This window comes from Syngnathus leptorhynchus, chromosome 16, assembly GCF_054491065.1.
Source record: "Syngnathus leptorhynchus isolate UIUO chromosome 16, UIUO_Slep, whole genome shotgun sequence".
NCBI classification, from domain to species: domain Eukaryota; kingdom Metazoa; phylum Chordata; class Actinopteri; order Syngnathiformes; family Syngnathidae; genus Syngnathus; species Syngnathus leptorhynchus.
The window spans coordinates 5,693,946-5,717,006 of NC_141210.1; the positions used below are offsets into that span (position 1 = coordinate 5,693,946).

Sequence of the window (23,061 nt, forward strand, 5' to 3'; positions counted from 1 at the left end):
ATAAATGTACACTAAATATCATCATTTTCACCTTGAAATTTTATTTGTTTCTCTTTCTCTCTCTCTCTCTCTCTCTCTCTCTCTCTCTCTCTCTCTCTCTCTCTCTCTCTCTCTCTCTCTCTCTCTCTCTCTCTCTCTCTCTCTCTCTCTCTCTCTCTCTCTCTCTCTCTCACACATCAATGTATGATGACAGCAAAATGTGTCTTTTCAAAATACCTTGACAAAAAAAAGGCATGAAAGAGTCAAAACATTAATAACTAATTTGTGAATTGACAAAGAAATATGGCGCCTGGATTCCAATCTCAATTAATTTCGTTTTATTATACTCCAGTCCAACAGACGGCAGTAGTGATCCGTATTGTTCCACTTGCCCACCGCCAAAACGCTTATGTCAAAGAAGAAATATTTTTCTTTACACAGATCCTGACAAAGCGGTTTGGATTCTAATTTTCAAAATACAAAGAACCCCATATCAACGATGTATGCTAGGACTAGTACCGGCAGTTCACATGGAGATTTTCCTGACAGAAATGGAGTGAATTATGTGACATCGACAGAGTCTTTCGGCCATTGCTCCCAATTATTCTGGAAAAAGGACCCACACGACGTAAGAAACCCCCTGCCTAAAATGTTCGCGAACGAATCAGACTAACTCGTCATGTCATTAAAAAAAAAAAACATGTCTTTCTCGGGAATACCAATATAAGAGTGTATTTGTCGTTTGTGAGTCTCACGTAAATTAGACAAAGTATACATTGTGGTTTGTGTGGGCATCTTCTTCAGGTTCTGCTAAGGCACCGGAGCGGCTTGTGGCCTATTTGACTCTTTTACTATAATATTTAGTGGTTTAATTTTGTATTGATGGTAGTCACAAGTCAGGGGACATCTCGCATCATCTAAAGCAACATGTCCGGTTGCACATAAATTTATACAGCAGCCGGTGCGGAATCTGGTTGCGGCTATCTAATGTTGTGCAAAAACATCGAAACAAGCTATTGCTAGCATTTAAGACGGACGTTGTCGGCGGTAACGCCAATGCTTAACAGGGTGGCGCATTATTGTAAGAGTATAAGTAAGTGTGAACTTGTGCCTTGAGCGCTTAGATGCGATTCAAATGATTTTGATTTAAGCTTCTATTGCCTATAACATTGTGCACTGTGAGCAAAACAAAACGAGGCTTGACAAAAGCGTAGGGGAATCTTACAGGGGTCTTTTCTAAACCTTTTTTTTTGTAATACCAGGCTGCAGTTGCATTAATAGATATGGAAACCGGCCGGCATGTTTATAAGGTAAGGTGTGCGTGTTATTTAAGGCTCGACAGATACGGATTATTATTATTTATTTATTTTAGACCGTGACCATTTTTTGCTGGCAAAAAAAAAAGTTAACATTTGATCAATTCTATAATTTTGGGCTTTTTAAAAACTGCAATAACTTGAATTTTGATTTAGTTCTTAAAGATGTCATTTAAAATGGAAGTCCGTTCCAAAATCTTCCTTGCAGGAAAGTTTACCTTCTCTGAGTTAAGATTGGAGCGGTGAGGTGAGAGGCAAATCTTCTCTGTGTGTTTTCCCACTATGCCAGTGGGTCAGCATCAAATGATATGGTAGGATAAGATAAATACTGTTTCATCTCCATTTCCCATCTTTGTTTTGGGAAGATATCTTCAGCGGGTTTTTTCCTGACAGTTTTTTCTGGCAGAAAAGAGTGCTGGGTGTGATGTTCTGTGAGATCTTATGTAAAATGTGATCTGCTTGCTTAAAGGTTGAAAAACATTGATTTGAAACAATTTGAATCTTTTGTGACAGTCGAGTTCGACCATCAACTGGTGTGATCAACTCCCTTCGTCGTCGGCTGCACTGTCAAGCTCCAGTCTCTCGACAGCCTCCCTCTCCAATTCCAGTCTTTCCTTAGAATCAAGAGCACCAGTACCAGCAACATCCGCATCAGATGACATGGATTCAGATGAAAGGCCGTATGTCTGTGACTTGTGTAACTGCGCCTACAAACACGCCAGCTCCTTGCTTAACCACAAGCTCACTCACAAGACTGGAGACTTCAGGTAGAGTTTAATTCCTGATTTTGAAAGTCGATATTAAATAACACAAATTAATGACGACGTGAGAATTCCCTTCAGAAATTATTTGTAAAATCAAAACATTCAGAAAAAATGCGGCTATAAAATTATCAATGGGGTCACAATCGCAATATTGATATATTGTGTAGTCCTAATATTATATATCAATATCAGGATGTATTGTGATAACGCGTCATATCAATAGAAAATGCCTTTGCCAAAAAAAAAAAAAAAATCCCCCCAAAAATCTGCTTATCTCTAACATTCAACATATATATTTTTTTCTTTACACAATACAGATGCGACTTTTGCAGCAAGCCCTACACCAACTATATGTCTTTGCGTAACCATATGCGAATTCACGGTCAGAAGCGCTACATGTGTGATCGTTGTGGGAAGGCCTTTCGTTTGGCACGGTATCTCCGCAACCACCAGAGGATCCACGACGATGGGCCCAACCGTTTTGACTGTCCTTCCTGCTCCAAGAGTTACAGGACAATGCTAGAGCTAGCGCAACATCGTTGTACTGCTGCAACACCTAACCAGGTGGGTCTGCGTCAAATGATGTTACCGGCATGATTTATGCTTCTTCTTGAAGTGTGGTGAAGGAAGTCTCCTCTTTCCTTTCACGCAGTCTGGCAGTCGTCGCAATTTTGGGGCCACACCTCGCCGTCAGCAGCAGCGGCAACAGCAAAACAATGCCTCCTCCATAATGCAATCACAGCATGGAGGACACAATCAACAGGAACCTCTGCCCTCCCACTGCGTTTCTCCTATGTCCCAAGGAGGCCAGGGTGGTGGCGTGACCAGCCAGTCTGTCCCTGACCCCCACCAGGTAGGCAACGCATACCAGGTTGGTTATTGGCTCACTGATAATGGATAACCGTTAAACGGGGTTTTGCCAGCAGGGCCGGCCCAGCACTGTGTCGTCCCAGAGCAACCAGCCAAATATGAGGAGCTCGACCTCCTCCAAACACATTTCCTCCAGCACTACAGCAACATCTTCTTACTCTCTTCTCCAGCCCCTGGTGCCTGAGGTAAAGGAGATGAGCTTGGGATACACTAGGCTGAGCGCCAATCTCATGGTAGGAGAGAAAACCACCGTCTTATATGCTGACTAGCAGCTTCTCGTTATCTGCCTACTAACATCAGGAGAAAAAGAATTTAGATGTACTCGAGAGTTAAACATGAACCTGGCCACGAGTAACTTGGTGGTATGTACTAACTGGAAGCAACCTGACAGCTACTAGCATTTGCATCAGTCATAGGGCATCTGCTGCCAGGGAATGAAGACTTCATTAACCAGTTAACCAAATTTAAACCATTCTTATTCCTGTGGAGCTGCAATCAGAACTTAATGACTTTTGGGTTTAGTATGAGCCATGGAAGTGTGCGTTATACTGGAGAAGCACTATATAGCTCATAGTTTTGACAAAAACTTTTCAGAAAAGTGTCCATTGTCAAAAAAACAAAATGTTTTAGCTTGGTTTTTATTTGTCATTTAAAATAAGGTGATTTCATTTTTAAATATGTTTATATACTCGAGCAGTCACTCGAACTCATTAGATTAATTAATTACATTGGAAATTACCACGTTACAAAAATTAAAGAAATTAATCCATACCTGTTGCTGGGTACCTTTTAGGCATGTTAGTGTTTTATAAATTCTTATTTGAAATAGTACCAGACTTCAAGGCATGTTGTAATATTATCCGTTTATATACAAATAAAATTAAAACTCTACTTGGGTTATTATTTTACTGCATGTTTGAAATCAACCAATTTGACTAAATAGTAGTAAGTTAGCACTGTACATTAAGTTGCAATATTATTGTTTTTCAATTATTGCCTTGAACGTACTGTAATCGGATTGTCCTCCCTCCCGACCTTTGCCACTTTCCACAGCCGAAGCACCAGGACACTTTCTCTTTGACCCCCCAACGCCCCCTCACTACTATCAACCCCATTGGCCACTCCCTCCATCCAAACGGAGCAACAACACTCAAGCCTTCACCCGTGCCACGCACCATCCAGGCTATGCCCTGGGAGCAGCGCTCACTCTACAATCAATAAAATTTCAGGAACTAGCATACTGTCCTTCCTCATAGCTCATCCAACACATCTTACTCTTCACCCCCCCCCCCCTACTTTTCCACACCAAGGACTGAGGACATCAACCACCATTTGAATGCCAGATTCAGACCCGTTTGGGACATGCGTGTGGGAACGTAAAACAAATTAGTTGAAAAAATTATTGAGTAATTAGCATTTTTTTTTTTTACATTTTGCCCCTTATGTATGCTCCATACTACTTTTAAGTTAACATCTGTATTTCATTAACGACTCTCCTCACCTTCTTCTGAAATTATTCTTCTGATAACTATTATTCAGACTTAAATATTCCATTATCTATTCAAACAATAATTTCAAAATTAAGCAGGTCAACAGATTTCCCCTTTTTTTTCTTTTTAAGCAAAATGTCTACAATTGGTACAATGTTACTGAACCGTCTTTTTATACTACTTGACATGGTGCCACAATATACAATAATGTACATTATGCATATCAGGACTACTTAATGAAGAGTAGATCTTTAGTCTTACCCATAGATCAATATTTAAACTGCTGTTTCAAAGATACTTTACAGACTAATTTGCCTTTATGACATCTTTGATATAAGATGCAAATTTATTTCAACAAGATGCCTGCAGGAGTCACATTTGGCTAGTGGCTTGTACCTGAAGTCCAAAAGAGTATAGTATGTTACCTATCAAATTAAAAGCACTGTAAGACAAGTTTGTTACTTGATACACTTATTTAATAAACATTGTACTTTTCCAGCCCCCTGTATCAGCTCGTGTTGTTGTGACTGTGCACTTGAGCCAGTTTGGGCCCACATTACAATCGCATTTGGAAGTTATGTTGCGGGGGGGGGGGGGATTTTTCTGTAGCTCAGGACCCACACACTGCCCCAAAAAGGCTTATTACAAGTAGAAAAACCACCAGGTTAGTTTCATTTAGCAGCTAGTTTGCTAAATAATTCCAGATAGTATACATCTGTAGTTGGATCGGACAGCTATGAGATCCAGGTTAGTTTGATGAAGTTTCATGATGGATCATGTATGTAGCTCTGTTATATTTATGTTAAAATATCAAAAATCCTACTGACATTGTCTTTTTTTTTTTTCTTTCTTTTTAAAGTTATTTGTATTTTCTATTAATGTCATTGATGTTTTCTCTTTCCTTGTTAAGTGTCTTGAGTATTTAGAAAACTACTATATAAATAAAAATGTTTTATCACCAACTGTTTTGATTTTCCCTTAGCATATAAGTAAAATGACATTCATATAGATATCGTATCAAAATCTTTTGTATTACACATATTTTACAAACATTTCTTTAATGACTTCAATCATTGACCTTTTTGTAACAATATTGGAACATTTCTTTACAGGCATAAACAATTAAAATCTGCAAATATTTTTTGATGTAACTTACATTTATGTAAAAAAAAACAACTAACATTAGTCTCTGACATAACTTGAAACAGACAAAAGTAATAAATATATCTAAAAAATATTGATATTTACGAATGAAAATAAGGCATTGTTTATCTGTAGGCCAAAGGCATAAAAATACATATAACTGGCCTTTTACAAAAATATGATTCTCTTCACTTAATATTTTGTAGTACAATCTTTTAAGAAATCACTAAACAATTTCTGTAACTCTCAATGAGACTTCAGCACTTTTTCAGCCTGCTTATCGTTCTTTTTGAGATCAGTGCTTAGACAGTCTTGAGATTTCATCACACCCTGCGCAGTTACTGTGCCAAATGTAGCAAACCAGCCCCAGAACATAACAGAACCACCTCCAGGACCACATAGGGTTCTATTTTATGTATGCCTTATTTTTATAACTGTAAACACATCTATTGTGACTTGCCCAAGCTGCAGTCTTGTCAGTTTCAAGTTATTCATAGACCTTCAAAATCGAAACAATTAAAATGGTCATTAAACGACAGGGTAATTGAAACTGCTTTGACATAGCTTGACATCGTTGTTATTTCAGTAAGGACCATTTGATCTGCTCCTTGGCCGACTGCAGAACCTGGAAGAATCGGTGACATCATTCAGTAAGATCACAGGACATTTTAGATGTAAGGTGAGTGTGTGCTTTACCTGTGCTACGCTTTGTTCAGACAATGTACCTTCATCAACCTGTAAAAATGAAAATAAACCCATCATAACTGACAGAATAAAAACAACACATGCACATAGACAATTATCATGAATAAATTGCAAATAAATCTTCACCTCAGTCAAATCAGTCATCAGTAAAAATATTTCCACTCGTTTGCATCCCTGACCACAATATCCCCACAATAAAAAACAAATTGGCAATTACACACAATTATAGATTTATTTGGTTAAGTCCTTTAATTACTATTTTAATTGACTATGTTACAATTACAGCTAATTGGAAAAAACGAACAATACAGTATCATTATTTTTAATGATACTTACAGTTAATTGTATATTACGATAAAACTGTAAAAATGTGTTTAGACCCTTAAGATGGAGGAATTGATCTTACAAGCAGGTCTAGACTTGGTAAATATACTCCTAACAAGGACACTCATCAAAAGTATGAAGCTTTCAACTCTTGTTAGTCATGGCACTCTTGGACCATGCATCCATCTATCTTTCTTTCTCACCCTGTTTTTCTCTGTCTACAGCAGCTGGCTCTTGTCTGTTTGTGCCTGGAGGTTACCAGTGATGTGATCAAATAGGACAAAACCATAGGCAGTCTCTGGCACAAGCTGGTGCCAACCAGAGATGACAGGGAAAAGATAAGAGTTTAAGGAAGTCGAATAGGAGAAGAGTTAAGAAGAGGCCAATTATAAGAGTGCTATTTTCAGAGCAAGAACTTACCTTATAATTGACTTTTTGGAGGACTTGTTGTGCATCACTCTCCAGGATCACTCTATCAAAAAGAATAAAGTGAAATGATTTGGTGAACTTTTGAACCAATGATGAAAAATAATAATATTTCTTATAGATATCAGGATTCTTACCCTCCATCAACAATTTCATCAACAATGAGAAAGGCTCCTTCCATGTTCTCAAGGAAACACTTACGTTCCACGTTTTTCCTTCAGAAAAAAAGTGCAACAAATTTATTCATTTAAATTTATGTCAACCATTTGCATATTTTCACTTCGCTTGAGTTTAAGATGGTATTTTCGTCAAACGCGCATGCGCATGAGGGGAAATTCCACAAAGCAGGAATAGCCAAACCCATTCGAGTAAACAATTAGTGTCAATTTCGCTCTCAAAATGGCAGGTAAAAAATACACAGCTAAAGGAAAATATGAAGAGGAACACAGGACGTTTTTAACAGAATGGTAAAGTTTACTTTTGTTGTTGTTGTTGAACGTAATAGCAAGCCATTCTGCCTGATATGTCAGACGTCATTAGCGCATTTCAAAACTTTAACTTTACGCCATTTTCGCTCACTCCATGCTAACATCGCTAAGGACTTTTCAAAAGGGACTGAATTTCCCATGTGCAAGTTGGACACTTTGAAAAGTCAGGAAGAAAAACCGGTACAGCCTTTCCCCAAAATTCCGCGAGACTAAGAGACTGTCACGCTTGCATCGTATCAACTGGCTTGGAACATTGCAACAACGAAATACAAGCCAGATTTGATGAGGCTTGTTCAAGCCAAGGAAAGCCAGAAGTCACACTAAGCAACATTAATAGTAAGTGAAAATTATTATAAATTATTATGTTTTTGTTTGAACTACGAGTTTGTGTGTGTGTGTGTGTGTGTCAGTGTACATTCAAATTTATTATGTGGTAGATGAATTTACCTCAGGATTTGACTGAGGCAGTCAAATAGGCAGTTGAGTACAGACATCAGCATCAACTAGAGAAAAAAATTCAATAAAAACTCAATCAAATTCCCCTTTGATAATCAATCCTTACGTTCCAGTACCGATGCTTCAGGTGAGCTAACCAGATGAACGCAACTCTATATATAGTAATCCTCTTAATACTGGGTACTGTAGTCAATTTTATCTTGTGAAAGAAAAACGAATGTCTACCTGGAATTAGGTTAGCCCTTTCTGAGAAAAAAAATAAAATGAAATGAGACAAAATTGAATAGTCCCAACAAACCAGTAAGGACAATTTCTTGGTAGAAGGCCAATGACTAAATATCACCCAAGCAACCCAAAGCATTTGTATTAGTGTCTGAAATGCTAAAGGAAAAAAAAGATCAATTCTATAAATTGTATCATAGGCCTTGCTGAGAGATGGTGACAATGGATTTTCAATTTTCCGATGAGTGCATTTTACCTCATTCTCTTGACAGCTTCCGACAACATAGAGAAAAAGGTCTATGCTGCTTTTATAGACGATAGTCATTCCCTCCAGGAAAGCTATTTCATCTAGGAGAGAGAGAGGGGGGGTAAATATGTAATATAATTTAAATATATATATATATATACATATACACACACACACACACACACACACACACACACACACACACACACACACACACACACACACACACACACACATTCATATATATGTAATTAAACCTACTGTCTGCTTTGTGAGTCTTGTTGAAAATATTCTTCTCAAAGTTCCTTTGGTCCTTCATGGAGGGGTAAAGCTCAGGGTCATAGTACTAAGATAGGAAAGAAAGAAAAAATCAGTTGAGCACCAATTTAGTTCTTAACAAATTCATTACACTTATATCATAAAACAACAACAAAAGGACAATAAAATCAGCATCCATGATTTTGATGTTCAGAAAAACAATGAGCAATTTCTAAATAACTTCAAGTACACAACCTGTTTACTATTCAGGAATGAAAGTGGTTAGTAATAATAATGTTCTTGACTAATTTTCAGTAAGGTGGAGAACAGTAATTACAAAGTTCATGCTAACAATAATAGTAGTATGCATTTGTAATATATTCATTATCGTATTCATTTTACCTTTGAGAGAAGTCTGTTGCCATCATTGTCAAGAATGAAAAGAGCTTTCACTGTGTAGAGGGAAGGTTCCTACAAAGAAGCATGATATAAATATTTCATGTTTGCATAAAGAGGTCAAGCAAAATATCTATAAAATTGGGTCTGTCCCTTTTGACACAATTTGGGTTCTTTTCGACTCAATTGCTTTTAAAGTGAATGTTTTCATTATTCTCTCAACAAACGACACACTGACTGCTTTTGAGGCCAACATCATGTGTGTTTCAAAAGGCTGCAGGTAATAGAGCTAAATTTGTGATCCACTTTTCATTTTAATTTTCCACTTTTTTTCCTCTCCTGTGAATCAATATTGCTTCAAGTGAATGTTGTTGCTGTTTTTGGTTCAATCCTGATCAAGACGTAACAAAAGATTCTTTCACCTGTCCATTTATCAGAAGAGTATTTTAGACTCGGGACAAAGTTCTGTTATGCACTGACTAGCATAGATTCACAGTCAGAGTGTATCACAGAACTTAGACCAGACACTTGAAGACCAGCCTGTATAAAGTTGACCTTGAGCATGAAGAATAAGATAAATAACATGAGATTAGGAAGATTTTTCCCCCCCTTTTTAATCATTTTAAGCAACATGATAAATCAAGTTCAATCAATCAATCATTTTCATGCTGAACTTAAAATGATTGCTTTCTATAACTGCTATATGGCACATTATCATGCTAACATTTGATCAATTAGCTCTAAAATAACAAATTATGAATAAAATTCAGCCCCATTTAGTCAGGTATTTGATTCATTTATCAGATAATCCTGACAAAAAATATTGACTCCGTTATGATTTTGTTATATACATAAGGTTGAATGCTCCAAGTAATGGCTTGAACATTCAGTGTAAAAGCGCTAAATATGAAAATAAATATCTGACGAGAGAGAGAGAGAGAAAGAGAGAGCGAGCAAGAGAGAGAGCGAGAGAGAGAGAGAGCGGACGTGGCATCAACGACTACACGTCAAGTGGACACGAGCAGATATTTTAGCAGCTCATGGTAATAAACAATATGCCATAACTACGACGCATTTGTAGCATGATCCTAACCAGTCTTAGTTTCCGGGACATTCTACGGTCTCTCAGTCACTGTAAGTGGATTACGGCTATTCCTGAGCCACAGTACCGTATAGTAAAGGACTACAAAATCGCCACGCAAGTTGGTCACGATGTCTCAGCAGTATCTGTGCCCCTATTTTAGGCAATATAGAAAAACCGATTGAAAAATAAAAATGACTGAGGTACATCGATTCAATTGATATCAATTCATCTCAAAGAATAAGTGCTATCCAATTTAGATTGATCTATAATGTACTAAAAGTCCGTGGTTGGTACCGCATGTTCCCTGCCAACTACAGCTGTCATGGGAAAAAAAACAAATGACAACATCGTTATAGCATTTAAAAACGATCATGACAACAATCGTCCCTCTACTAGTGATGGAACGCGGATTCGGAGCCATGTGAAACGAAGAAAAGCCTCACCAGAGACGCGGAATCCATTGCACTCTTTCAGACGGTGTGTTGACGTGGAAGTCTCCGAGCTGTAGCAGTCGCAACACCTCGCATACGGCAACTCCAGTCCACCCCCCCGTCATACAGGGCCGCCCCTAGCGCGTTCCCGATCATCCTGCAGCCAACCAAATAAAACCATATGCACAAGGAGTTTGATAGGGGGCGCTCACGATTCCCCTTTAAAAACTATTGAAACAGCGAGGTCAAATCGTTTGAAGGAAAATATTTCAGATGAATGAAAGATGAATATGGGAGAACAGATCGGCAGTTCACTTTTAAATGACCAGATGCACTCCTTGCATTTGGATCCAGTACGCAACATTATGTTAGCTTATTATGGGAATGCTTAAGAGTTATGGAGGACCAAAATTAAATAATAAATACGCCATTAAATATTTAGTTAGAAATGTAATGAATATTTTTTTTCCATTTAAATGTAGGATTAAATAAATAAATCCACCAATAACTAGATATTTTCATCGTGCTTGAATTACGAGATTTACCAAACAAAATACACAGTTAAGAAAATTAAAAACTTTTTATTGTTTAATAATTGAAAGTGGATCAGTCAATAATTGTGACAATAAGATACATGCAAAATGACTATACCAATTTGATGAATGCAAAAATGAAAACGCTTTAGAAACAAGAAAATGAATCACAAGACTTTTCAGAATACGGATGTAGAACAGAAGTTTTGCAGAAAAATGATCTAAAGTAGAAAATGACACTAGAAGTCGATTGCTGAATGATTACTGTTCAGAATTGTGGGCAGCACTTGTACACATTTGCTGAATGGCCCCCTCAAAAAAATAAAGAGTCCATATTGATTCAATATTTAGCACATTCATTCAATGGCTTGTTTACTCTGGCCCACGTTTCTCCGTAAATGCACATGTACAGGTGGTATTTGTTTTGACTACAGTGGCTTTAAAGAAAATTTGCATTTCATATCTGTGGAGCAAATAATTCTACTCAATAGCATAAAAACCTTACCTAATTGTTTCAAAAGATGACAGGGTAAGAAAAAACCAAAAACAAAGGGTCACACGGCTGAACTTTCAAAATGTTTTTCCTGTTCTTGTTATGTCAAATAATTGACAAAAGTTTTCAGCCAAAAACCAAAGGCATACATCAAAAGAGCGAACATGCAAGTAGACATAGAAGATGTATTGAGTTTTATTATTCATGTCAGTAATTTAGCATTTTGTATTTGACATTTGATGGCAAACTCAAGTCTCAAGAAACAACGTAACTGAAATAGATGTAATAACCATTTTCTGACCAAATACCATCATTCCTCGCAAATATTAAACGTATACCATAATTACATCAGAATATCTCATCAGTAATAGAATGTGGAGATTAAAACATGAGTGAGGCTGACAAAATTTTGATTCCAAAACCAGAAGGGAGACAAAAACCCAAAAAAACTGCAGTTCTATTGAATGATGAATCTGAACTCCAAAGTGTCCTTTTGTGACAACCAGTAATTGTACTTATATTTTGGTTTAGCTGTGCATATCGAATATCAGTGTTTCAGACTTTGCAAATAAAACCGGGAAGTATTGCAGCATTTATTCAAAATTGTGAATCCATTTAAAAACTTGGCCTTTTGAGGTTCAACAACAAAATTGTTGCATAAGTTTTGACATCAACAAGACTAACTTCACATTATCCCAACAAATATGATTATATTACAGCACCGTATTGGGTGGAAAAATCAGTACAGTAAAGCTTAGTTGAGTTTCCACATTAGAAATCATGACAGCAAATTACTCAGTCACTTTGTGGCATAGGTCACAAGACTTACATAAATGGTCATTGTAAGTACAAAAAGAAGACAAAGTAGTTGGTGGCACTGGGGACAAGTGTAATTTTTGTTGTGGAAAAAGCTTGAATTGACTTTTGCTGCCATCATTATTCACACAAATCCTTCATAAAGAGCCCAACTTGCTTGCCACAACTCAGTCGAGATGAATTGATAGCTTTGCGCATACTATGTAAGATTTTGATTGTTTCACTGCAAAACCAAATTTGCCCTACACTCAACTCATGGCAAGAAATCAGAACACTACATATTTTATTGGATGACATATGTTTAAAAATATTATTCATCATAATGCAAGTTGGAGTATTTTGATAAATTGAAATATGTATCACAACACAGAAAAAAAAAAAAAAAAAGAACTGTGGCAATTAACACCCCACTCCTTGGAGTTTTTGCACTTGGGTCCATTGCAGTAAACTAAGTTCTACATGTGTATGTACTGTACTTTTAATTACAACCCTCCACCTCCTCAATTTCTCTCTTGCATATACATCCACTTATCTAGTCTTTTTTCTCCTCCTCCTTCTTGTCCTCTTCCTCTGCAGGATAAGAGTGCCATGTGAGACGCTCTTCATAGAATGAGATGACCACCTGTGGGCAAGTGACGTTGGCTTCTTTGGCTGGGACAAGGTCAGCTTCATCGGAGTTCTTCCTGTAATCAAAAGTAAGGGGAACATCAATAGAAAACATCAGGATCATGTCAATGACCCTCCCTGAGAATTGTAGTCTCATCATCTCAATGTTTCTAAAGGATTTGGACATTTGTGTATTTTGTTTTTGAATTCTAAATGAAAGAGGACTCACCATTTCATCAGAAACATCAGCTCGCCACTTGAATCTGTTGCACCAATAATTCTTTCTGGCTGCAGACCTCTACCAAAACCTCTGACTTTCTCACCCTAGACGCAAGGAAATAAATAACATGAAATATTAAAAGAGCCATATTATGCTAAAGAATCCTCTTTTGAACTGCCGTTTCTCACAAAAGCTGCGAATTAGAAAATATAGTAGCCAATCCCAACCCTACTATCTTCCCACTTACCTCCTCCTTCTTCTTTTTGCTCCCTTTGTCTTCTGGCCCTCCGACGGCCTCACCGGTGGCTTTTCTTTTGCCATCCTTCTTTTTTTCCTCCTTCTCTTTGTACTTCCGCATGAATTCTCCAATAAGGTCTGGACAGTCCAAATTGTCCTCTGGCTCCCATGTATTGTCTTCGCTAAACAGGTATAAGTGCAAAATAGGATTAGTAACAATCCAGTTAATTGTGTTCTCAGCAAAGTAAAATCAATTTCAACTTGTTTCCTCTTGAAACACATTTCCACACTTTTAGCTGACTTGAAAGATGATAACAGACTCACTTTGAAAAACCCTTCCATTTCAGTAGAAACTCCACTTTGCCCTTCATCACTCTACGATCTAAAACTTTCTCAACCACATATTCTTCCTCCTCTTCCTCCTCTGGTGATGCTATTGCTTCTGTGGCTGCTGTTGGAGTTTCAGGCACTACGGGCGGCTGCTGCTCCTGCTGCTGCTCCTGCTCCTTCTCCTCCTCCATGTTGGCCTTCTTTACTGCTGTAGTCGCCAGCTTGAAGTCTATGATGGGTCCAGACAAATTTGAAGAGACGATATTAAAACTGTATTGTGTTGTCACATACAAAATCAAAGTACCCATAAAACACCAGTATATGTGATAGAATTATTAGGAGTTAAACAAAAAACAATTTGAAAGGTAAATTATGTTTTGAATTGAAAGATACGAGTGTACCAAATGGAATCGTTGCTTGTGCAGTACAAAGTAAACAAAGTGTCTTCTACGGAAAAGAGAAACATTTGATGTGGCAACAGGCTGTATGAGCAGAGGTGCAACTAATGCAAGGAGATCTTTGGATTTTGAAGACGTAAACTGGGATAAAAATGAACTATAGTTGCTTTATCCTCTCTTTAAATTGTACAAATCTAAACGGGAGACGCGGGGAGGAGCTGAGAAACGGAGCGTAAAAAAGGAAATGACGAGCCACTGCAGCCTACGGGTAGCTCAACTTGCCAAATTTGTTAAGTTTGCGCATTGACGACGCTCAAAAAATTGTTAATTATTAGCGCATTAATTTGCGACGGGATACTCTACAGAACGCGTTAAAAACAGCCTTAATTTTAATATCTGCAGGCAAGTATGTTCTTATTTAATACATTTTTTGATCAATGCATTTTTTTAATGTCAGTGCAATTTAAATCCCATCAAATTAATGGCATTCTAATCTAACTAGCACACTACACATTTTGCATTCACTAGGGTAGGATAGGGGTCCGACGTTTTTAATCTTGACATGCTCAAACGCTAAAGTTGCACATTTTGGGTATGAAACCAAACACTACTATGCGTTGGCAAACGGGATCGATCTTGCGAACCATACTTTTATCCAAATCCCCCACCCCGCCAAAAACAAACAGACAAACAAATAAGTACTAGCCAGCAGGGATCTGCAACCGGGTACAACATGGCGATGGCATGTTACTCCTCCGAAATGCTTACCGTTACGATGAAAACTTCTTGAATTAGCTTCTCGCAAGGGTCAATTAACCAACCATTGATTTCGGGGCTGTTTTAAGTTAATAACAGACCAGTCTCCAGTTGTTATGACCAACAAGCTACTAAAAGGTTTTACTGGTGTTTGGGTTCTTTGTCCAAAAAGCTTTGTGCTAAATAATACAATAGCTTCTGCACTCTGCAGCAAGGCTTGCAACCCCGTCTACCCGCCAACAGCAATACCGGAAGTGCCGTATCACGCAAAGGCTTATGGTCGTGCGAAGCGTTCTAGACCAACTAGCTGACTTCTTTACGGCTCAATCATACGTCAAGAAGTCCGCCATGTTGCAGTTGCCTTTTGTCCATGCATGCGTTATCCAAAACGAGCACAGGGCAAATTTATTAACTCTTTGACAATATTTAAATACCATTGTAATACATAGTAGCTCAAAGATACTGCACACCTGAAATAAAAGGTAAGTCGATGCAAAAATGTTTGGATCGTTTTCTTTTGTGCTTTTGTCCACATAATACCTGGAGGTATTTGCTTTTACGTTCATGTGGTAAATAATCTATTGTTTCTTAATACTGAGAAATTGTCTATAATATTGGTAGTACTATTGACAACTAAGACCCCGAATGTGAAAATTTACATAAGACTGGACAACCACCCTCAAATCTAGTCCAGCATAGTGCAAACTATAGGTAGGGGACTAATCACTTCCAAACCAAAACATTAAATGTCAGGGAGTATGCAAGTGACATCTTACCGAGTGCCGGGTTTTGTCGCTTTGTAGCTTTTTTGATGTGGGATGGATAAAAAGCTTCAGAGGAACACATGGCAGCTAAATTGCTTCCCAGTGACCCCGTCTTGAACTGTGTGCGTGAGAGGGACGACCTCAGGCTGAACCCAGTTGAGGTCAAAGGACAGGGTTGAAGACTGGGTTATTATCCCTAAGCAGAGGTGAGGTGAAGGCCAGGTCACTGTCCTTTGGAGGATGCACTTTGGTGAGCGCAACCTCTCATGTGGCATGAACTTAGAAGTGCAAAAAGTGCACTTTTATCTGGACATACAGATAATGAACTATGGGCCTTACTAACAAGGTAAAAAAAGGCTCTGCAATTGAGCATGGCCAATATTAAGTACACCTAAATTCAATTTTATGTGGACTTTAATATGAAAGTTAGTGTAGGATGTCCGCTTCATGGTTTCAGAGAGTGCAGGTTTGATTCCACCTCCGGCCCTCCCTGTGTGGAGTTTGCATGTTGTCCCCGTGCCTCCGTGGGTTTACTCCTGCATCCCTAAAACATGGACGGTAGGCTGATTGAGCACTCCAAATTGCCAGTAGTAATTTTTTTATGAAAAAAAGAACCTTCTTATTCTGATATAAAGGTAACTTAGCGTATAAAAAGAGAACTTGTTTTATGCACATTTCTGCACTGTTCATACTAGAAAATTAAGAGTACAAGCTATTTTTTACATTTTGAAATCAGCAAAGCTGAGTTACTTTTAAAATAAAATCCAATCTAAAAAAATATGTTGTTTGGAATTATTATAGACATGTTTTATTTAAAAAAAAAATGTGTACAATATTAAAGATGGAAGGTTATGTCAGTAGACTTTTAACCAGCAGGTGGCATCAGAAGAGTGCACAAAAATGGAACTTTCACATGAGCAACTGTCGCGTCCATGATGTTGCGCCACACTTCGTATTTGTGTCTGACGCTTTATTATAAAATGTAAACATTACATTTTTGTATCCTTTTTCTTTAATTTCTTTAATATCTTTTTTTAAAAATCTGGATAAGAATTGAGGAGTGAGCCTGTGAATGCAAATGGAATAATAAAAACAAAAAATAGTAGTTTTCAGGAAGGATCTGTATTCCCATTTTGTTTTAGAATTACGGTTTTTATAATAAAAATACCTATGGCGTTTCACATAACAAGTCAGTTATACAAATAAAATACAATTTCTATTTTTTTCATTTCTTTTAATTTTGAGTCCTAGATCTTCAAAAAAGAAACAAACATGCTGTGAAAATGTTTACTAGATCTGATGAATAAATTTATTTTTCAGATTGTAGTATTTAGGATACAGTTATAGATACTATAAAATACTAATAAATTAAATTACACTGATTTAACATGTACATCTGTTGCACATGATTAAAATGTTAAACTAACATATATTATTCTATTATTTTTTTAGGAGAAGAAGGCAAATTTTGATTTGTGCAATGATGTACATGATCAAATGTATATACTATATTTCAGTGTATATACGCACTGTACAAACTATAGCTATGTTATAAAATAGAATAGAATGACTTAATTGTCATTGTACAACAGGTATACAATGAAATTGGGAATATTTTTGCATTATACATCATACAAAAATACAAGATAGAATATCACAGTATTATTTAATCTTAAGACTCTCACTTTGCTGGAGATGTATTTATTTATATGAAGGACAGAAAAAAAAGTGAGAACAAAATTGGAGAGTTGCAGTGTGTGGGGGGGAAAGAATGGACGAATGAAGGGAACAGTAATAAGAGGACAAGGGAGGAAAAGATGACAGTATTATGATAGAGGGATAGATGATGGAGAGTGAACGAGAAAAGGAGGCAGAAGGAGGGGCAAAAAAAAAGCAGATGGATGATGCTATTGGACAGTATTTCATGTCCAACTGTGCAGTCTGCCACTTTGTTCACAGCGGGGGTTTGTGTGTGTGCCTGCTCATTCACACGGGTGTCTTTGTGTTTCCAATAGCAAAAAAGTGTGTGTACGTGCATTTGTGTTGATGTTTAAAGTGTCGTTGGCTATGTGTGTACGTGCAAGGCCTACTGTGAGATTAATTCAGAACAATTAATTGGTTTGAGATTGAAAATGAGATGAGGACACAGTTGAGCTCATCTCTATTCTCGCTTTTCTCCCAATCCCTCGCTCTTGTCATTTTGTGTTTCCTTTTTTTGCTTTTCTTCCTGTTCTCATTTGCTGGTGTTGATATGATTTCATCTCTGAATGCTCCCCTATCTGTTTTTCTATATCCGGCCCTTGCTTTGTCTAGAATCTAGACTCTAGATGTATGCGAGAAGAAAGACAATGATGGACAAAAACAATATTTATGTTTTACTCATACATTTAAAGCATGGTTAATTTCATATGTATTGTACTTTGTCAAGCATACTAGCTTTTTAAACAAATCATTAACTCTTCATATCCCCAAATGTCTATACCATAGGGAGTTTCTTATAGAATGAAAAATATTGCTGTGTGAGTAGAAGGAGAATTATTGTGAAGGAAATGACCTTTCCACTCAAGTCTGAATTTTGATGTGACCACAGGGAGAGGTGGGGCAGTTTAAAGGATATTCCTGTTTCCTTGAGAGACAGTTTTAACACAAACATCATACCATAATTGGTAGGGAAAACATACTGTAGTATAAACAACATACCCAGGTACTGGTAATAATACAAACACATCCATTCATGAACCTAAACACACAGAAATTTAAAATCACCAATATATTCTTCTAGATCTGCTAAATTAAAATGGTATTATTTTCAAATATACAAAAGCCATAAGAAAAGTTGATGATAAAACATAGTGTAGTTTAATACCATAATACAGTACAGTATAAGATTTAAATGATAATATTAAGTATTTAACCCTCATATTGTGTTTGTCTTTTTTTTTTTTAATACAACTTGAGTTCTGTGAATATTACCACTTTTGAAATGTTTTGTTTTTGGTGTCCTGTCTTCATTGATATGATCACTTACACAAGTTCTAAAAACACATGAAAAAACAAAAACAAAACACGTCTCATATGAGACTGATATAGACCAATGGAAAGCGAGAGATAGCAGGAAGGCCAGAAGGAAGAAAAGGCATCATTTTACAGCTGATTAATTTTTTCAATTTCATCAAGAGACCACCGTAACCTACTTCAATTAAAACCTCACTCTAGAGACAGACTTCCTCTCTTTCCCTGTCAGTGTGTGTGTATGTGTGTGTGTCTGTGCGCATGTGTACATGCAGAGCTGATGGTTGCATTTTATTGAGCGGAAAATTGAATCAAATTGTCTCTTGCAAACAGCCTCTTCCCCGCCTTTTCTTTTACATTGCAATATCTTCTGTTTCTTTGCCATTGCATTCTCCACTTCTTAAGGCTGTAATGGTGACCGGTACTTTAATCCAACTTTATTTTCAACGTTACTCCAAAAGGATAGTATTCTTTGAAAACGTCTTGGTTTATATTCTCTCGTATGTTTCTGTGGTTTATAGACAGCAAAATAACATGGACCAAATTCTGACATAGTGTCCGAACTGCAGTTTATCAAGGCCCTGACAAAATTCATTGACGGATATAATGGAACACCTTCTCCAAGTCCATAAAACAAATGTAGGAATGTAAAAAAAAAATAATACAACAGAACACATCACATCACTGGTTGTAACGGCTAACAAGTTTATCATGAGCATATTTATTTGGTGCCAGACATTTTGTATCAAACTAAAAGTACAAGATAAATGTAACATGTGGTAAATAAAATAAATTAACGAGATGAATTGTCAAATCAAACAACCCTATTTGACCATTTGAAATACAGTAACATTCTCTGGAAGAACTCACACTTTATGAATGAATTTACATCACAACATAAGGAATTATTTTGAAAACAGAATGACACAAAACGATAACTCTTTAAAAAAAAAAAAGAGGCACTTTTCATTCTCCCACAACCTTCTTGTCCAGCCACTTGGAGGCACTCTGACACAGCACATCATACTACAATCACTGAGTACTCATTCCTCATCCTGCCTTCCGTGCTCTTAACTGCAGTATATAGTAGGCCAAGACTACGAGTTAACTGACAATTCTGTGATGGATGGGTTAATAACCGCTCTACTCATCTGCAGACATCAAACGAGGAAAGGTACTGCAAGTCTGTACCGAGACCACACACGGAAATAAAAAAAACAAAAACAAGTATACATGAAATAAGAACATAAGAACGATACATTACACGATAGCTATTTGTAGTATTTTGGTTACCACATCATGGGGGTTGTAAAAGGTATTAAAAAGTAGTAAATGAAATTTGCAAAAAAAAATAAGGCTACAGCTAACTGGTCCTCCATCACTTTGGCTAAAGCTAACTGGATCTCTGACACCTGGACTAAAGCTAACCGGGCAGCTACCATCAGGGATACAGCTAACTGGGCCTCTACCACCTGGGTAACTAGTCCTCCACCACCTCCGCTACAGCTAACCAGGCCTTCAGAAGAAATCCTGCTCCAGTATGTTGGTGTAGAAATCTCACTCTCATCTGCAATGTCCTTTTTTGTAATTTGCTTGTATTGTTAACCATCTGCTAAACTGAAAACTGTAAGGTCAGACTCTGGATTATTATTTTTTTGATCAAGACCAAGCCAGTCCAACTGTGAACAATGAGAAACACGGAAGGCGGGTTCTTCGCTTCCTTCCCGGTGTCGCCTGCAGTGCCGCATCCCGAGTGAACCGCACTGGCATAGTTCAAATCAGAATATCCCATTCGAAGACAATGAGCAAAAAATATTTTCTCCATTTGTAAATTTAACTGCCAATGTCAATGCAACGATGACTTCAGGAATTCTACTGTTGTAAAATCTTTAGATGCTTGTGAATTATTATTACAAATATGTCAATTGTTTAACTTGTAGTAAATTATGTCGTCATTGTCTGAGATTTCTTTTTGTTTCAGTGGGTGATTCAATTTTAGAAAATCTTAACAAATCCCGCACAAAGTATCATTTGAGGCACGTCAACAAATAAGAAAGCATCGTCGTTTGTGTCAAATGTGTTTGTGTCACCGACTACACTCATTTCCGTCTGCACCAAATAAACACACCTGGCATGTGGCTGAATCCCGACTTAGATTGTGTGTGTGCTCCTGACTAATTATGTGCCCATGGGTCTATGTGTAGACATGTCACTCAGTCATCCTCTTTTCAACCTTCCTGTTGAGCATAGCAGAGGACACAATCAAAATGAATCCTTGTGTGTGTGTGTGCACGCATTCGTGCGTGCATTTAAGGCCTCCTCTGTCTAGGATGAAGGATGAAGAAAGGGAGGTGAAGGAGAGGTGAGAGGGAGGAGGTCAATCCGCGGTCAAATCCAAATGCCTCCGTGTTTCCTCCCTCTCTTTGTCCTCCTCCTTTCTTCTCATCATCTCCTCTTCTATGTTTCCCTTCCGCCCATCACATACTTCTGTTACGTCAAAGTAGATTTCGATTAAGAGCTCTGGTACCTGCTTGTAATTACAGACCTGATAAAGACATAATAACAAATACATAATAACTCTGAGCATTCATCATGTTTAGATGTTACAGAAACGCTGGTATTGTTTTATCAATACACCCTTTTACTTCTCTTTTAAAGATTCCATCGTGATTTCTATTGACACACATTCAACCATCATTGACATGCTCTTCAATTAAGAGCTTTACTCCTTCACCGGATTTGTATCACTCTAGGTGGATATATTCATTTACTCGAGTTAATGGGTTAATTAAGTTACAGTAGTAATAGCTATTTGGATCAATATCTTCATTTGGGTCATTTGATCTTTGATGATGATTTATTTCCAAGTTTATATAGTCATTGAATCAATTCCCTCATTTCTCGCAGATTACTTTGTGAAGATTTTCTTGATTGAGCAGAGCTCAAAAGATTTTTTTCTTAGGACCTGACATACCTCAATTTGCAATTTTTTTTTTTCTAGTATTCTCTGGAGATGATCCAATGGGCTTCATTTAGATTCTGCAGTTTGCCGTCCAAGTACTTTGAATTTTTCCATCCTTCAGTTGCTGGGATCTCCATGCGTTGCCTTTTGTCTGCTGAGTTTCTCTTTGACTTGTAGTAGTACTTTTTGTCGTAGTAGTTGTAGTACTTGTAATAGTAATAGTTGTAGTACTTGTAGTAGTAGTACTTGGTGTGTAAAAATCAAGCACTAAATTAATTGAAACAAACCATAAATGACAAATAAAGAAATCTGTAACAACATAAAAAGGTGGTGAAATCTGTCAATCAAAAATAAAGGACAAAAAATGTATCATAAATTAATTAATTCATTAATATTGTGTAAAATATAATACCAATACAGAATCCATAAAATTCGATTGATTACTAAATTAGTAGACAGAACCAAGTAACAGTGATAAGTGTGTTGTGCATAGCAGAGCTAATTAGAGCAACAGATGCTCTGAGTGAATGTTTCTCTGCATGTGTATGTGTCAGTGTAAATTGATTTTTTTTTTTGGTAGTTTAAGATTTCAATTTCCTCTTCATTCTGTGATGTCGGAAGCTGTAAATCAGTACACGCACACGCACACAGGCCATCTGTACACTGGAGTTTATTTACAGCATACTGTGTGAACATGGGTGATTCGATCCATTCTAATTATTTTCTTTTTCCATGTCTTTACATACGGAATATTAACCATGCAAAATCGTAAACAGTGTTCTTTGTTGAAACGTCCGCTGTTTGGTCATTTTATTTATTTCATGTTTACTATAATGTCATGTTTTTGGGAAAAGCAACAGAGCACAACAGAACTTTTAATTGATATACGCCAACCACGGATAAAAAAAAAAAACGAAGCAAAACAATCAAATCCTCTCCCACTAGAATGACAGAAGGTACATAATTAATCTGTAGATCCACTTTTTGTGAATCATTTAGCTAAGTAGTGAGATTTTTTCCGTGTCTTGGCTCAATAAAGATTGGAAAAGACTGAACAAATAGCTGAACACAAAAAAACAAATGACAAATTAGCAAATGGAAAAACACAGTGAACATTAAGGTACTGGAAGTGGTAGGTACTGTGGGGGGAGATTAGACTCATTGGATGAGTGGGACCACCATGATTCAGTGTACCGATTCCCTGTTGATGAGCCATAACTGCGACTGGATGAGCCTGCATAATATTTTGTATGCGCATGACGCAGTGTAGACTGTATTGTGCCTTTTCTGTCGTGAGCTCTTTTCGTAGTCTCATCGGGATGACATCATGACTCT

At 37.2% G+C, this 23,061-nt stretch overlaps 3 protein-coding genes across 9 annotated transcripts; 1 reads left to right on the top strand and 2 right to left on the bottom strand.

Moving 5' to 3' along the window:
* The first annotated feature begins 366 nt into the window (after positions 1-366).
* LOC147044385 (uncharacterized) lies at positions 367-5,375 on the top strand. Of its 7 annotated transcripts, none has more exons than XM_085933254.1 (7): positions 367-607; positions 1,242-1,289; positions 1,809-2,062; positions 2,377-2,623; positions 2,712-2,912; positions 2,983-3,162; positions 3,983-5,375. In XM_085933254.1, exons 1-7 carry the CDS (start codon positions 479-481, stop codon positions 4,148-4,150), a joined length of 1,227 nt encoding a protein of 408 aa, XP_085789380.1. In that variant the 5' UTR covers positions 367-478; the 3' UTR covers positions 4,151-5,375. The 7 variants fall into 7 exon arrangements, with proteins under 7 accessions (XP_085789380.1, XP_085789384.1, XP_085789382.1 ...); XM_085933258.1 differs by having other exon boundaries at positions 2,983-3,114; XM_085933256.1 differs by having other exon boundaries at positions 2,986-3,162.
* Positions 5,179-10,709, bottom strand: copz2 (COPI coat complex subunit zeta 2). The gene is made up of 9 exons (XM_085933263.1): positions 10,612-10,709; positions 9,091-9,159; positions 8,692-8,776; positions 8,440-8,531; positions 7,953-8,008; positions 7,155-7,232; positions 7,012-7,063; positions 6,259-6,297; positions 5,179-6,187 (listed from the first exon to the last, which is right to left on the bottom strand). The coding sequence occupies exons 1-9, from the start codon at positions 10,627-10,629 to the stop codon at positions 6,140-6,142; spliced, it is 537 nt and encodes a 178-aa protein (XP_085789389.1). The 5' UTR covers positions 10,630-10,709; the 3' UTR covers positions 5,179-6,139.
* A 455-nt stretch (positions 10,710-11,164) lies between these two features.
* LOC147044387 (chromobox protein homolog 1-like) lies at positions 11,165-15,239 on the bottom strand. The gene is made up of 5 exons (XM_085933262.1): positions 15,001-15,239; positions 13,829-14,063; positions 13,515-13,686; positions 13,277-13,371; positions 11,165-13,124 (listed from the first exon to the last, which is right to left on the bottom strand). Exons 2-5 carry the CDS (start codon positions 14,023-14,025, stop codon positions 12,974-12,976), a joined length of 615 nt encoding a protein of 204 aa, XP_085789388.1. The 5' UTR covers positions 14,026-14,063; positions 15,001-15,239; the 3' UTR covers positions 11,165-12,973.
* Positions 15,240-23,061: the final 7,822 nt, after the last annotated feature.

Coding starts and splice junctions, on each gene's coding strand:
- LOC147044385 (XM_085933254.1), top strand. CDS start 479: ATGTATGCTAGGACTAGTACCGGCAGTTCACATGGAGATTTTCCTGAC. Junction 2,913..2,982: donor CTGTCCCTGACCCCCACCAG/GTAGGCAACGCA, acceptor GGGTTTTGCCAG/CAGGGCCGGCCCAGCACTGT. Junction 3,163..3,982: donor GGCTGAGCGCCAATCTCATG/GTAGGAGAGAAA, acceptor CACTTTCCACAG/CCGAAGCACCAGGACACTTT.
- copz2 (XM_085933263.1), bottom strand. Junction 7,064..7,154: donor GATGAAATTGTTGATGGAGG/GTAAGAATCCTG, acceptor TCTTTTTGATAG/AGTGATCCTGGAGAGTGATG. Junction 6,188..6,258: donor CTGAACAAAGCGTAGCACAG/GTAAAGCACACA, acceptor CGATTCTTCCAG/GTTCTGCAGTCGGCCAAGGA.
- LOC147044387 (XM_085933262.1), bottom strand. CDS start 14,025: ATGGAGGAGGAGAAGGAGCAGGAGCAGCAGCAGGAGCAGCAGCCGCCC. Junction 13,687..13,828: donor AAATGGAAGGGTTTTTCAAA/GTGAGTCTGTTA, acceptor ATACCTGTTTAG/CGAAGACAATACATGGGAGC. Junction 13,125..13,276: donor CTGATGTTTCTGATGAAATG/GTGAGTCCTCTT, acceptor TTTTGATTACAG/GAAGAACTCCGATGAAGCTG.